Source organism: Scyliorhinus torazame, chromosome 6, assembly GCF_047496885.1.
Source record: "Scyliorhinus torazame isolate Kashiwa2021f chromosome 6, sScyTor2.1, whole genome shotgun sequence".
Lineage (NCBI taxonomy): Eukaryota > Metazoa > Chordata > Chondrichthyes > Carcharhiniformes > Scyliorhinidae > Scyliorhinus > Scyliorhinus torazame.
In genome coordinates, this window is record NC_092712.1 from 38,662,065 (window position 1) to 38,676,904 (window position 14,840).

Genomic DNA, 14,840 nt, shown 5'->3' on the forward strand with positions numbered 1-14,840 from the left:
CCTGTCCACCATCTACAAGACACAAGTCAGGAGTGTGATGGAATACTCTCCCCTTGCCTGGATAAGTGCAGCTCGAACAACACTCAAGAAGCTCAACATCATCCAGGACAATGCAGCCCTGCTTGATAGGCACCCTGTTCACCACCTTAAATTATCACAGCTTCCATGAGCAACACACAGTGGCACCAGTATGCATTTTCATGGCTGGTTTAGCTCAGCGGGCTAGACAGCTGGTTTGTGATGCAGAACAAGGCCAGCAGCGCGGGTTCGATTCCTGCACCAGCTGAACCCGAACAGGCGCCGGAATGTGGCGACTAGGGGCTTTTCACAGTAACTTCATTGCAGTGTTAATGTGAGCCTACTTGTGACAATAAAGATTATTTATTTCTTTAAGAGATGTTCTGCAGGAACTTGCCAAGGCTCCTTCGACGGCATCTTCCAAACTCTTAACTTTTACCATCTAGAAGGGCAAGGGCAGCAGATACCTGGGAACACCACCACCTGCAAGTTCCCCTCCAAGCCACACACCATCCTGACTTGTAAATATATCGCCGTCCCTTCACTTTCAGTGGGCCAAATCCTGGAACTCCTTCTCTAACAGCACAGGGACTGCCGGAAAGGTTAATGATGGTGACTTACCATCAAGCAGTCAAGGACAATTAGGGGATGGGCAAGAAATGCAGGCCTAGCCGGCGAGGTCCATATCCCATGAAAGAATAAATAATTAAAAATTATAGTCAAACTCTTAACCTGCTGTGGTGGGATTTGACCTCACTGGATTATCAGTCTGAAACTTTATTGCAGTGTGTAAACATGGGGGAATAAGAATTGTCTTTAACTCACTTTCTACCATTTTGGTGGTTGAGTGACATGATTATAAGAGTTGTTGGTGAATCAAAACGATCAATGAGTCTTCAACAGACCCTGATATAAGGGAAAGAGAAACCGCCCTCTCCCCAAGAAAAGACCAGTTTCAGGAACAATAGGCCCAAAGCCACCTTTTTCCTACAACGGAAGAAATCAAAGAGCCTCAGTGAAGGAAGACCATTTTCTTACCTCTTGACTAACAGCGACTTCCGTAAAGGTGCTCTGTTCCTCCTCTTCACAGAACTCTAACTCTGGCTCAATAACTGCGATGGGAACACTCTCCGCCAGATTGCAGTTTTTAGCTGTGGACTCATTGTTCGTGTCCATTGCCGTCCCGTTATTCCCAACGTCACTGGCTGTGCCATTCCCGTCCTTCCTCTCCGACTCTTTCACCATCTCGGTTTCGGTGTGATTGCAGACGTAGGTCGGGAGCTCCACCATGTTTTTCCCCTCGGGCGAGGGCTCATTCCTCCTGCAGATGCTCTGGAAGAAATGCACAATGGCCCTCTTTATGAATTTGAAGAAACGATGGATCCTGGCAAAGGCTATCTGGAGATTGTTCATTTCCCCATCCTCATCTGGTGAGCTGAGGTTGTCAGCACTGAAGGAACTCAGGAGCAAGGCCAGGAAGAGGTTGAGTACCTGGAAAAAAATGGGCAGAGGTTATCAGTGTTTTCTCTTACTTTCATTTTTCTCTTGGAACGTCACTGGAGAGATTACGTGGAATTGACAGAACTGACAATGACCATTATTCTGGTGTTTATGCTCTCTATGAGCCTCCTCCAGCCCCCATTTCATCTCCACTCTGTGTATCCTTCTATTCTCTGCCATGTTTTTATTCCGCTTCCCTTTAAATGCACTACACTATTCAGCTCAACTGCACCTTGTGGTAGCTAGCCAGTCCCACGTTCTGACCATTCCTTGGATAAAGATGTTTCTCCGGAATTCCTTATTGAATTTATTAGTGGTTAGCTACTATTTATATTTGGACCTGACTTTGAGCCAGTGTGCTGTCTAACATCACAGTGGTTAGCACTGCTGCCTCACAGCGCCAGGGACCAGGGTTCAATTCCGGCCTTGGGTGACTGTATATGAGATGTTTGCACTTTCTCCCGTGTCTGCGTGGGTTTCCTCCGGGTGCTCCGGTTTCTTCCCACCGTCCAAAGATGTGCAGGTTAGGTGGATTGGCCATGTTAAATTGCCCCTTAATGTCCAGGGATGATCAGGTTAGGTGGGGTTATTGGGATAGGGCGGAGGAGTGGGCCTAGGTAGGGAGCTTTTTTGGAGGGTCAGTGCAGACTCGATGGGCCGAATGGTCTCCTTCAGCACTGTGGAGATTCTAGGATTTCATGATTCTTCTTATCTTTCAGTTGCAATGGAATGTTTGTGACTAAATTTAGTGTATGTGGCGCGACTCTCAATGATGGCAATGGAATGTATGCCATTGCTGCGTGAGAAAAATGCGGGAAGCAGACCGTGATCGTGGACATCCGGTTAATTAGTGTCCTGGAGACATGGGGTCCTTCCAAAAGTTGAGGACATACCTGACACAGCGGCAGATGTCAGCACCATTTTGAAAAGCCTGCGAGCCCTGCATTCCACCCTGTCTTGAAGACTACAATTGCTATCTCACTAATCGTTAAGACACCTTTACTTACAGTGTGCACCCCTCCGACTTATGCCGGAGGTCAACATTCCTTAGAAACACTAGAGTCTCAACCGAGGCCTCAAGAAGCAGGCTGGGAGGCTGCAGCCAACATGCCAGAGGGAAGGTGCACGTTCCCCGCGCTCTCTCTTCTGGGCTGCAAGAGCAAGGCAGGAGGTCCTCTTCCATTGGGGCAGGAGGAGGGCATCGACCTGCCAAGAAAGCTGGGACGGAGATGGCAGAGGAGGTCAGCAGCCGTGGAGACATCCACCCCATCCTACGTGGAGTACCACAAACGGGTCAATGACTCCCTTTACTCTGCCTGGGTGAGTGTTCCATTCCGCTCTCCTCTCTGGGACTGGCAATTGGATGATGTGTGAAATGGTGAGGGAGTGACCCACCAGTTACTGGCAGCTAGCAGCGTCAGCACCAGCTACCCTATGACGTATGGCTCCATTGTGACGACAGCCAAATCTGTCTTCACTCACGCCCACCATGTCCCTTGAGAGCGGATGTATGGAGGGGGCTTTGGGGACACCCAATTAGGAGCCAATGGGCTCCCACCTGAATAAGTGCTCATTGTGCTGGGAAATCTGTGTCCCTCCTTTTGCCGCTGAATCAGACCCACAATAACCAGGAGGAGGTGAAAACTGGTGGAGGCACTCCTGACATTTAGTCTCTGAGACTGGACAGAGGAGTTGACCCTGGAACTTGCTGGATCGCCGGGTAACCAGTCAAGGACAGATGGTGATACCAGAGTGTCAGGCCAAGAGACTGAGGAGGCATTAGGCTCACGTGCCTATAACAGCATCGAGCACGGCTGAGATGTGGAGATGTGAAGCCCTCAATGAGACTGAGGGCCCGCACTTCACCTCTGAGGAGGGGGGAAGAGGAGGAAGAGGAGAGGTGATCTTCTGTGGGCAGTGGGTAAGTATTCACAAGTAGATTCGAGGTCACAAACCTGCTGAGCACAGCACTGGCACAGCTGACCATCGGCTGGGGGCCGTGACAGTCGGAAGCCATTGGCGGCCGAGCCCATTCTGATTCTGGCCCCTTGCGCGGCCACCATTTTCATCAATCCATCACTTCAACTGCCAGGGCCTGCACACAAAAAGCAGGGCAAAGCCAGCCTGGCCAAGTACCGTCCCATCGGTCCGTTCTCAATCATCAGAAAAATAAACAGTGCTGTCAACCAGCACTTACTCAGCAATAACTGCTCACTGACGCTCAGTTTGGGTTTCGCCAGGGTCACACAGCTCTTGACCTCATTTCAGCCTTGGTTCAAACATGGACAAAAGAGCTGAATTGCAAAAATGAAGTGAGAATGACTGCCCTTGACATCAAGGCAGCATTTGACCGAGTGTGGCATCAAGGAGACCTAGCTAAACTGGAGTCAATGGGAATCAGGGGGAAAACTCTCCTCTGGTTGGAGTCATACCAGGCACAAAGGAAGATGGTTGTGGTGGTTCGAGGTCAATCATCACAGCTCCAGGACATCACTGCAGGAGTTTCTCAGGGCTGTGTCCGAGGCCCAACCAACTTCAACTGCTTCATCAATGACCTTCCTTCCAACAGAAGGACAGATGTGGGGATGTTCCCTGATGACTGCACAATGTTCAGCACCATTTGTGACCCCCTCAGACACTGAAGCAGTCATCTGCAAATGCAGCAAGACCTGGATTATATCCTGGCTTGGGCTGACAAGTGGCAAGTAACATTCGCGCCACACAAGTGCCAAGCAATGACCATTTCCAATAAGAGAGACTGAAACCATCGCCCCAAGACAATCAATGGCATTACCATCGCTGAGTCCCCCACGATCAACATCCTGGGGGTTACCGTTGATTAGAAACGGAGCTGGACTAGCCATATTAATACTGTGGCTATCAGGGCAGGTCAAAGGCTAGGAATCCTACGGTGAGTAACTCACCTCCTGACTACTCAAAGCCTGTCCACCACCTACTAGACACAGGTCACGAGTGTAGTGGAATACTCTCCACTTGCCTTGATGAGTGCAGCTCCAACAACACTCAAGAAGCTCAACGCCATCAACAGTGCAGCTCACTTGATCTTTTAAAATTTAAAGCACCCAATTCTATTTTTTCCCCAAATAGGGGCAATTTACCGTGGCCAATCCAGCTACCCTGTACATCTTCGGGTTGTGGGGGTGAGACCCACGCAGACACGGGAGAATGTGTAAACTGCACACGGACAGTGATCCGGGGCAGGGATTGAACCCGGGTCCTTGGATCCGTGAGGCAGCAGTGCTAACCACTGCGCCACAGTGCTGCCGAGCAGCTCACTTGATTGGCACCCCTTCTGCATTCACTCCCTCCGCCGCTGACGCACAGTAGCGGCGGTGTGTACACCCTACAAGATGCACTGCAGGAACTCAGCAAGCTTCTTAGTCAGCACTTTCCAGGCAGCACCTTCCAGACCCATGACCACGACCAACTAGAAAACTTGAAGGACAAATGCAGCAGGTACATGGGAACTGGAGGTTCCCCTCCAAGTCACTCACCACCCCAACTTAGAACTATATCGCCGTTCCTTCACTGTCGCTGGGTCAAAAACCTGGAACTCCCTCCCTAACAGCACTGTGGGTGTACCTACATAACTGGGACGGTAGCGGGTTCAAGAAAGTAGCTCACCACCACCTTCTCAAGGGCAATTAGGGATGGTCAACAAATGCCGGCCGAGCCAGTGAAGCCCACATCCCGTAAAAATACATTTTTAAAAAGCTTTAAAAAATTGCATTCGCTAACATTCCTTAGTGTGAAGCTCCATGAGATTTCTTCTGAGGTGTTATAATATAATGTAAGTCAAAGTTGGTGTTGGAATCAGCGTATGGGTCTGGGTCTGACCAAACAGACCACGGAAAGGAATTGTCCGATATCCAGGAAATTATTTCAAGGACAACAACACGAGGCGGGCGAGAGGGGTCACGGGTTCAAAGTCGTAAAAGGGCAAATTTAAGACTCCTGTCATGGGCAGCAATTAATACCGGGAATGGATTGCAATGGAGGTGACTTAATTAAAAAATGAATTGGACGGTGCATTGAGGAGAGGCGAATGGGCGGGAGGGGTGGGGGGGGCGTTCAGTGTTTTATTGAATTAAGATGGAATGATTCATCGCTCTCCTCCATAATTATCCCGGGAATTATTACTAAGGAGAAGAAAAGCTCCTCTTAGCTCAATTAAATCTTTAGTCTTTGAGTGGACAGTTAATGTGATGATATTAAGAGTGACGCGTTCATCACTACATTGCACACAGACTCCCATAACTAGTGATTGGACATGGCTGACCGTCCCTTAACCCAATGTCACAAGGAACGGCTTCAGTTACCATGGGCGAAATTCTCCCCCAATGGCGCGATGTCCGCCGACTGGCGCCAAAGACGGCGCCAATCAGACGGGCATCGCGCCGGCCCAAAGGTGTGGAATGCTCCGCATCTTTGGCGGCCTAGCCCCAACATTGAGGGGCTAGGCCGACGCCGGAGGGATTTCCACCCCGCCAGCTGGCGGAAATGGCGTTTGTTGCCCCGCCAGCTGGCGCGGAAATGCGGCGCATGCGCTGGAGCGTCAGCGGCCGCTGTCAGTTTCCCGCGCATGCGCAGTGGGGAGAGTCTCTTCCGCCTCCGCCATGGTGGAGGCCGTGGCGGAGGCGGAAGGGAAAGAGTGCCCCCACGGCACAGGCCCGCCCGCGGATCGGTGGGCCCCGATCGAGGGCCAGGCCACCGTGGGGGCACCCCCCGGGGTCAGATCGCCCCGGGGACCCCGGAGCCCGCCCACGTCGCCTGGTCCCGCCGGTAAATACCAGGTTTGATTTACGCCGGCGGGACAGGCAATTTCTGGGCGGGACTTCGGCCCATCCGGGCCGGAGAATCCAGCGGGGGGTCCCGCCAACCGGCGCGGCCCGATTCCCGCCCCCGCCCAATCTCCGGTACCGGAGACTTCGGCGGGGGCGGGGGCGGGATTCACGGCGGCGAACGGCCATTCTCCGACCCGGCGGGGGGTCGGAGAATGACGCCCCATGTATCTCTTGTTTTATTTTCAATTAATGCTTTATGAAGTGTCTCATTTTGGCTGCTTCCCTGCTCTGTGGCTGGATTTGGAATTCCCACTGATTGACGAGGGGGATGGAAGGAAAGCTTGGACCAGGAGGGAAACCCAATGCTAACTCATCATGTTAAAGCTAAAGTCATCTACAAGAGACCAATCAGTCAGTCAGTTCAGAGCGAAGAAGCTAATGCTTCTCAACAGTAACCAAGGGCATCATGGTCGGCACAGGCTTGGAGGGCCCAAGGGCCTGTTCCTGTGCTGTACGTTTCTTTGTTCTTTGTTCTCTTGAAATGGAGAAACACCATGGAAAAGTGTGGGAGCTTGGCCCCTTTAAGGGGCAATATTTCACGGGCCACCTGACAGACCTAGAGCCTATGAGGACACAGCGAGCGAATGTAAGGTGTTTAGGCATGGATCAGGCCATTAGGGTTTGGTCACAGTTTAAAAAAAAAATACTTTATTCATAAAATCTCTAAAAATAAACATTACAAAAAATTTCAAATTGTCATAACACTAATATGATAATATTTACATTTTCTCAAGAAGTCCAGATTTACTTGACTTTCTTGAATTCAATAATGGTGACATTACACACATTTCAATGTTTACATTTCAATTCTTTCCAAACTATTTACATCGGTCATGTTGCACCCTGCGGGACAATACTTTTATACATTTGAGTGTTAACATCCCAGACCGGGGGTTTTTAAACGGTTACCAGCCCCTTGGTGTACACTGGTTGGAAGACCTGGGGCGAAATTCTCCGGAAACGGTGCGATGTCCGCCGACTGGCGCCCAAAACGGCGCAAATCAGACGGGCATCGCGCCGCCCCAAAGGTGGGGAATGCTCCGCATCTTTGGGGGCCGAGCCCCAACCTTACGGGGCTAGGTCGGCGCCGGACGAATTTCCGCCCCGCCAGCTGGCGGAAAAGGCCTTTGGTGCCCCGCCAGCTGGCGCGGAAATGACATCCCCAGGCGGCGCATGCGCGGGTGCATCAGCGGCTGCTGACAGCATTCCCACGCATGCGCAGTGGAGGGAGTCTCTTCTGCCTCCGCCATGGTGGAGACCATGGCGGAGGCGGAAGGGAAAGAGTGCCCCCACGGCACAGGCCCGCACGCGGATCGGTGGGCCCCGATCGCGGGCCAGGTCACCGTGGGGGCACGCCCCGGGGCCAGATTGCCCGCGCCCCCCCAGGACCCCGGAGCCCGCCCGCGCCGCCTTGTCCCGCCGGTAAGGTAGGTGGTTTAATTTACGCCGGCGGGACTTCGGCCCATCCGGGCCGGAGAATCGCGCGGGGGGGGCCTTCCAACCGGCGCGGCGCGATTCCCGCCTCCGCCGAATCTCCGGTGCCGGAGACTTCGGCAACCGGCGGGGGCGGGATTCACGCCAGCCCCCGGCGATTCTCAGACCCGGCGGGGGGTCGGAGAATGACGCCCCTGGTCTTTCCCCATTGTGCCTTGGCGACAGCTGTCCCAAGCTGGAGTGCGTCCCTCAACACGTAGTCCTGGACCTTGGGATGTTCCAGTCTGCAACACTCGGTCGAGGACAATTCTTTGCACTGGAAGATCAGCAAGTTTCGGGCAGACCAAAGAGCGTCTTTTACCGAGTTGATGACCTTCCAGCATCAGTTGATATTTGTCTCGGTGTGTGACCGTCTCATTTCCCCCACAGCCACTCCGAGGGCAGCGTGCATTGGTGCAGAGCCTTCGGGTGTGCATGAAGAATCTGACAGGGAGGGCCCTTCTCACCACCAGCCAAGCTAGGTCTTGGTGCTTGTTTGAAAGTTCTGGTGATGAGGCGTTCTGCCAGATGACTCTGGCAGTCTGCTCAGGGAACCATCCAACATCCTCCACAGTTTCCTTTTCCCTGAGGGCCTCGAGGACATTACGTGCTGACCACTGCTTGATCGTCTTTTGGTCAAAGGTGTTTTCCTTCAAACATTTTTTCACGAGGAACAGGTGATGCGGCACTGTCCAATGACTTGGAGCGTTCGGCGGCAATGAAGCCAGGCCCATCCTTCGGACACCGGCGAGAGGTAGAACCTCAGGCCTGGGAGTCGTGGAAACAAGGCCTGTGTATTAATTGTGCTGTCCAGTGTATATAGTTCGCCTTAGTTCAAGAAACCTATTTTGTGTTTCAATGCTGCCTTGTCGGCCGCCTCTCAATAAAGCAAAGAGGATATCCACACAAAATTGTTCAGTCAATAAATGTCAATGTATAGACTGTCATAATATACACCAGTATATCATGGTGCAGACACACACTGATGGACACACAGTGGGACCAATCAACATACACAACACCGCAGCCAATCACCAATGAGAGCACACGCACTATAAAGACAGGGGGCATCAGAGTTCCCGCTCATTTGAGTTGCAGCTAGCTAGGAGGACAGAGCTCACAGCCTGCAACACAGACATTCACCATGTGCCGAGTACACCGACTGGTTAGGACAAGGCAAAGGTCCTTAGTTAAAGTTAGTATCGTATTACCCCACAGTCTAAGCATGTTTAAACTGTTAATGATTCAATAAAATAGTGTTGCACTATTTCAAGTGTTGGTGACCTGTATGTGATCCAGAACACCCAACACATCATAGACATCGGGGCTAAATATCAACTGGTGCAATAGGTGGAGACGCCTTATCAGAGAGGTTACATTTGCATAAACAAGTTGCTGTGTGTGAGTGCTGGGGCTGGAGAAATTTTGGAAGAATCATCGTGACAGTAATGTCGGCTTAAGAGTCTTGTGGATTGCTCTGGGATCCAATCGAATGGCCTCATCGCGTTCGACTCGGGACGCGACGATGCTGCTAAATCCCGCGAGAGGTGGGATCCAGATTTGCATATTTAAGTGAGCAGCTATCCTCACTTAAATAAGTCTGTGTCGGCGATCGAAGGCCCAGGCCTGGAAGGCCTCGCCATGATGCCATTTAGTACCGGTCCAGACAAAGATCAGGCAAAACAGCTGCTGAGAAGGCCTCCTAGGCCATCGGAGGCCCACGCAGATAGTCCCTCTCTGAGAAGGGTGACACCTTGGCAGTCCTACTGCCACCCAGGCACCTTAGCACGGACAGCCTGCTACCCTGGCAGTGCCACCCGGGCACCCTAGCAAGCTGGCAGGGGCCCTGCCAGGGTGGCAGGATTCCGTACAGGAGATCGGGCCCAAAGGGGGGGCTGCTCTTTTAGATGGGGTGAGGGGGTGCTCGTGGACCCGTTAACAAGTAAGTTGGAATTGGTGGTGGTGGTGGTGGTGGTGGTGGTGGGGGGGGGGGGGGGTCCGGAGACCACGGTGGGGGTTGAGAGACGGCCCCCTGATCTTGCAGGAAGTGAGGTAAGCTCAGCTTCGGCAGGGCATGCTCGCACAGGCTGACTCACACCTACATGGAACAATCTGTTTCCATGGCAACTAATTGATAAATTAACACAAGGTGGATAGTTGGTGTGTTCTTTTCATTCTCAACTTCAAATGAGCTCCTTTGTAAAATGTCAGGATTAATTCCTCATTATTGCAAAAGGAAGATCCTGAAAGATTAATGAATGTCAAATGGATGCATATTCATATGGAATGCTACTGATATTTCAAATTCTCTCCTAAATTAGAGCTGGCCTGGGCTGCCAAGCATACGTAGAATGCCTACTGTGCAGAAGGAGGCCATTCGGCCCATCAAGTCAGCACCCACCCTCTGAAAGGGCATCCTATCTAGGCCTCCCTCGCCCTATCCCCGTTACCCAGCCAATTCCGCTCACCTCCACATCGTTTGACTGTGGGAGGAAACCGGAGCACCCGGAGAAAACCCATGCAGAAACGGGGAGACCATCTCCACACAGACAGTCACCCAAGGCCAGAATTGAACCAAAGTCCCTGGTGCTGTGAGGCAGCAGTGCCAACCACTGTGCCGGATATTTAGATAGATGAGCACAAAACTTGCTCAAAAGTGGCAAGCCTTGAGGAGCATTTCGGAGGAGGAGAGATCGAAAGAGGTGTCGAGGTTCAGAAAGGGAATTCCAAAGCTTAGGGCCCAGGTAGCTGAAGGCTCCAGTGACGGAGCAATGGGAATCAGGGTTGCTGCAGAGGCCAGACTTGGAAGAGAGCAGAATGTTTTGGAGAATTGTAGGGCTGGGAGAGATTGGAGTGCTAGGGTGGAAAGGCTGTGGCGGGCTTTGAACACAAGCATATCGTAACGGACGTCACTGGTTTCGCTGACGAGGGCAGGCTTTGTGCCGTTGGCAGAGAGGAAATGGGTGAAGGGATTGAAAATATGTGCCTGAGAATCTCTGCATGTGAATGGCAGCCCAGGACAGCACTAGTTTAGGAGAGAATTTGAAATATCAGTAGCATTCCATATGAATATGCATCCATTTCACATTCATTAATCTTTCAGGATCTTCCTTTGCAATGATTCTATGATTCTAATACTGAGGAATAAACCCTGACATTTTACAAAGGAACTCATTTGAAGTTGAGAATGAAAAGAACACATCAACTACCCTCCTTGTGTTAATTTAGCAATTTGTTGCCATGGAGACAGATTGTTCCATGTAGGTGTGAGTGAGCCTGTGCGAGCGGTCAGAGATTCATTCTGTTTTCATTCATTTGTACACTAATATAATCTGCCCAAGGTGTGACTCATGTTTGCCGCAATACAGTCTGGTTCATTACATGTTGTATTTTTGGAATATTCGGGCAATTTGTGAAACAGACAGGTTTATTAATTATGTGTCTGATCCCACCAATCCCAAGCAGCATACAGAGGAAGCACCCAGGCAGACTATATGATAAGCCAGGAGTCACATCAGGAAGGACCTCAGGAGTTGAGTCTGGGATTTAAGAACATAACTTTGGATTCCTCTACCCTAGGGGTCAATGGATGCTCAGGTGTTGAGTATATTCAGCACTCATAAACAATAGGGGCAGGACCAGAGGCCTGCTAAGCCTGCTTTCTCATTCAAGAAGATACATAGAAGATAGGAGCAGGAGGAGGCCTTTTGGCCCTTCGAGCCTGCTCCGCCATTCATCACGATCATGGCTGATCATCCAACTCAATAGCCTAATCCTGTTTTCTCCCCATAGCCTTTGATCCCATTCTCCCCAAGTGCTATATCTAGCCGCCTCTTGAATATATTCAAAGTTTTAGCATCAACTATTTCCTGTGGCAATGAATTCCACAGGCTCACCACTCTTTGTGTGAAGAAATGTCTCCTTATCTCTGTCCGAAATGGTTTGCCCTGAATCTTCAGACTGTGACCCCTGGTTCTGGACACACCCGTCATTGGGAACATCTTCCCTGCATCTACCCTGTCTAGTCCTGTTAGAATTTTACAAATCTCTATGAGATCCCCCCCTCATTCTTCTGAACTCCAGCGAGAACAATCCCAACCTCGTCAACCTCTCCTCATATGACAATCCCGCCATCCCTGGAATCAGTCTGGTAAACCTTCGCTGCACTCCCTCAATCATGGCTGTTCCTTGAAGTATCTGGGAGGAATCCTTCCCTGTTGTCCTAACATCAGCCATGGCTCAATGGGTTGCACTCTTGTCTCTGAATCATGAGGCTGGATCTTCTTAAAATGTTGGGGGTCTTGCCTATCCGCTGGAGAGCTGGTGGGAGACCCATGCTGCCTGTTTTCTGGAAGGCCCACTGAACCAACTGCCAATCAGGCAGCGAAAAGGCCAATGGTGAGCCTTCTCCTGGAAACAAGACCCCAGTGAACAGAAGGCTCACCTACCGAGAGCTAATGGGCATTCAGAGGCCACCAGATCTTGTGCTGGACAGCACCACTGGAGAAGGCCATGGCTTCAGGCATAGGGGTAGACACTGGAGTCCCATAATTGCACAGTGGCCCAGGCTAAAGCTAAGTAATAGGTAGGTGGGGTTTCGGCGGATGGAGCCACCATCCAATTCACTACCATGCAGCGGTATGGGGTTCTCTACATGTGACTGTTCAATTGCTTTCTCAGAACATTGGGGTATTGAGAACAGGAGGAGGTCATTCAGTCCCTCAAGCCTCCTCAGCCATTCAGTTAAACCATGGCTGGTCTGCACCTCAACTCCATTTATCTGCCATTGCTCCACATCCTTTAACACTATTGACCAATAAGACATCTGAGCATTCAATCAGTTTTGGCATTTCTGCCCTTGTTCCGTTACTGGTATCCAAATTCCCCCATGACCTGTTCCCCCATCACAGCTGTGCTCACTGATCTATAGTCCAGCAATACCTTAATCTAAAATGTCCACGGTTTCACTGCTCCCTCCCTTGTAATTCTCCTCCAACTCTAAAACCTGCTGAAATATCCGTGCTCCTCCAATTCTGGCCACTTGAGTATCTTTGATTTTAATCGTTTGGCAATTGGCAGCCAGACCTTTCGCCGTCTAGGCCTTAATCCCTGGAATTTCATTCCTAAACCTTCCTGTTGTATTTATATACCTCAGAGCAAAGCAGAGATGACTCTAATTTCTAAGTGTGCAGCAGGTTTTTAAAAATATCACTGCAGTCACAAAATATCTGCCCTCATGCTTGCAGCACAGGTTTAGTAGCTTCTGTGATAACGGTTTTCTTTGCTCAGAGTCCACACCCAGGCTTAACCAATCAAGCACAATGAGCATAGGTCAGTTACCAGACTCACATAATCATACAGAGAAGAATTGAACACTTCACGCTCTCTTTCTCTCCTGCCCTTTTGAAACACTTCTTAAAATGATCCCTTTGTCCAAAATTCTCATAGAACATAGTACATACAGTGCGGAAGGAGACCATTCGGCCCATCGAGTCTGCACCGACTCACTTCAGCCCTCACTTCCACCCTATCCCCGTAACCCAATAACCCCTCCTAACCTTTTTGGACACTAAGGGTAATTTAGCATGGCCAATCCACCTAACCTGCACGTCTTTGGGCTGCGGGAGGAAACCGGAGCACCCGGAGGAAACCCACGCAGACACGGGGAGAACGTGCAGACTCCACACAGACAGTGACCTCGCGGGGAATCGAACCTGGGACCCTGGCGCTGTGAAGCCACAGTGCTAGCCCCTTGTGCTACTGTGCTGACCCTCATCAACTCCTTATGACGCTCAGTAACATTTCTGTGACTTTGTCCGACATTAAAGGCGATGGATAAATACAATCCGTTGTTCACTGCAAATATCCCTTTTCCAGTTAGTATGTTATCGCTCCCACCATTAACATTTTTTTACAGTCAGCTGCAGGGACTGTACCCAAAGGCAGAAAATGTCCTGCTAAAATAACAAGTATCTTCGAACCAGATTTAAAAAAAATAATATTGAGGCAGAGGGAACAGTTCATTCTGAAAGTTATGTCCAGCCCTTGATCACCATTTCAGAACAGGTTGCATTATTATCTCATCAAAGATAGATTAGGGATTCCAAACTGTTGATCTGTCAGTAAGAAGCTGTTCGGCACTCTCATCGCATGCCTGCAATACTCGAGTGGAAATAGCAATGCACTTTGAGATGATTTACACCGCCGTGGCAACCACTTTGTGTTTGGAGAAAGTGCTCCTTCCTCATGTCAAGGCAAAGTCAAATGGGAACGTGACCACTTGATGGACTAAAATGGACAGGTACATTGCCGGGAAGTACTACATTGACCCCTATAGACACCAGCAAACCACATTGGACAGAGAGGGGTAGACAGATGGTTTTTAAGGCAGCATGGAGAAAGAGAGAGAGAGAGACAGACAGATAGACAGAGAGAGAAAAAGAGTGTGAGTGTATGTGGGAGAGAGGGAGAATGTGAATGTTGGAGAAAGAATGTGTGTGAGGAAGCGAGATTGTGAGAGTGTGGGAGAGACAGAGAATTGAGATTGTATCTGTGAGTGAGAGAATGCGAGCAGCAAGTGAGGAAGTGAGAGAGAGAGAAAGAGGAAGAGGGAGAGGTGGATACCCTGGTCCTCGTCTTTGGTCTCTGCTGCAAATTTCATTCCTTAGGTGCTAACTCCCTGCCCAGGCCTTTCCCAATCATGGTGTTGTATTTAACCTCGAGATGAACTTATGACTTCATCACCAAGGCCCTTGACTTCCATCTCTGTACTGTCTCTGATTCCGTCCAGCCTCAGCTCAACCGCTGCTGGAATATTCAAACCATAGAACGCCCACAGTGTAGGAGGCCATTCGGTCCATCAAGTCTGCACTGAGGGCAGCACGGTGGCGCAGTGGGTTAGCCCTGCTGTCTCACGGTGCCAAGGTCCCAGGTTTGATCCCAGCTCTGGGTCACTGTCCGTGTGGATTTTGCACATTCTCCCTG

The 14,840-nt window shown here is 50.5% G+C and overlaps 1 protein-coding gene across 3 annotated transcripts in view; it reads right to left on the bottom strand.

Annotated features, from left to right (window-relative positions):
- Window positions 1-14,840, bottom strand: part of LOC140424757 (sodium channel protein type 1 subunit alpha-like) — a 702,944-nt gene that overhangs the window by 116,764 nt on the left and 571,340 nt on the right. For all 3 annotated transcript variants that reach the window (XM_072508138.1, XM_072508136.1, XM_072508137.1), the window contains one exon: window positions 1,057-1,509. In XM_072508138.1, the coding sequence (XP_072364239.1) occupies window positions 1,057-1,509 (453 nt within the window). The remainder of the gene's footprint in view (window positions 1-1,056; window positions 1,510-14,840) is intronic.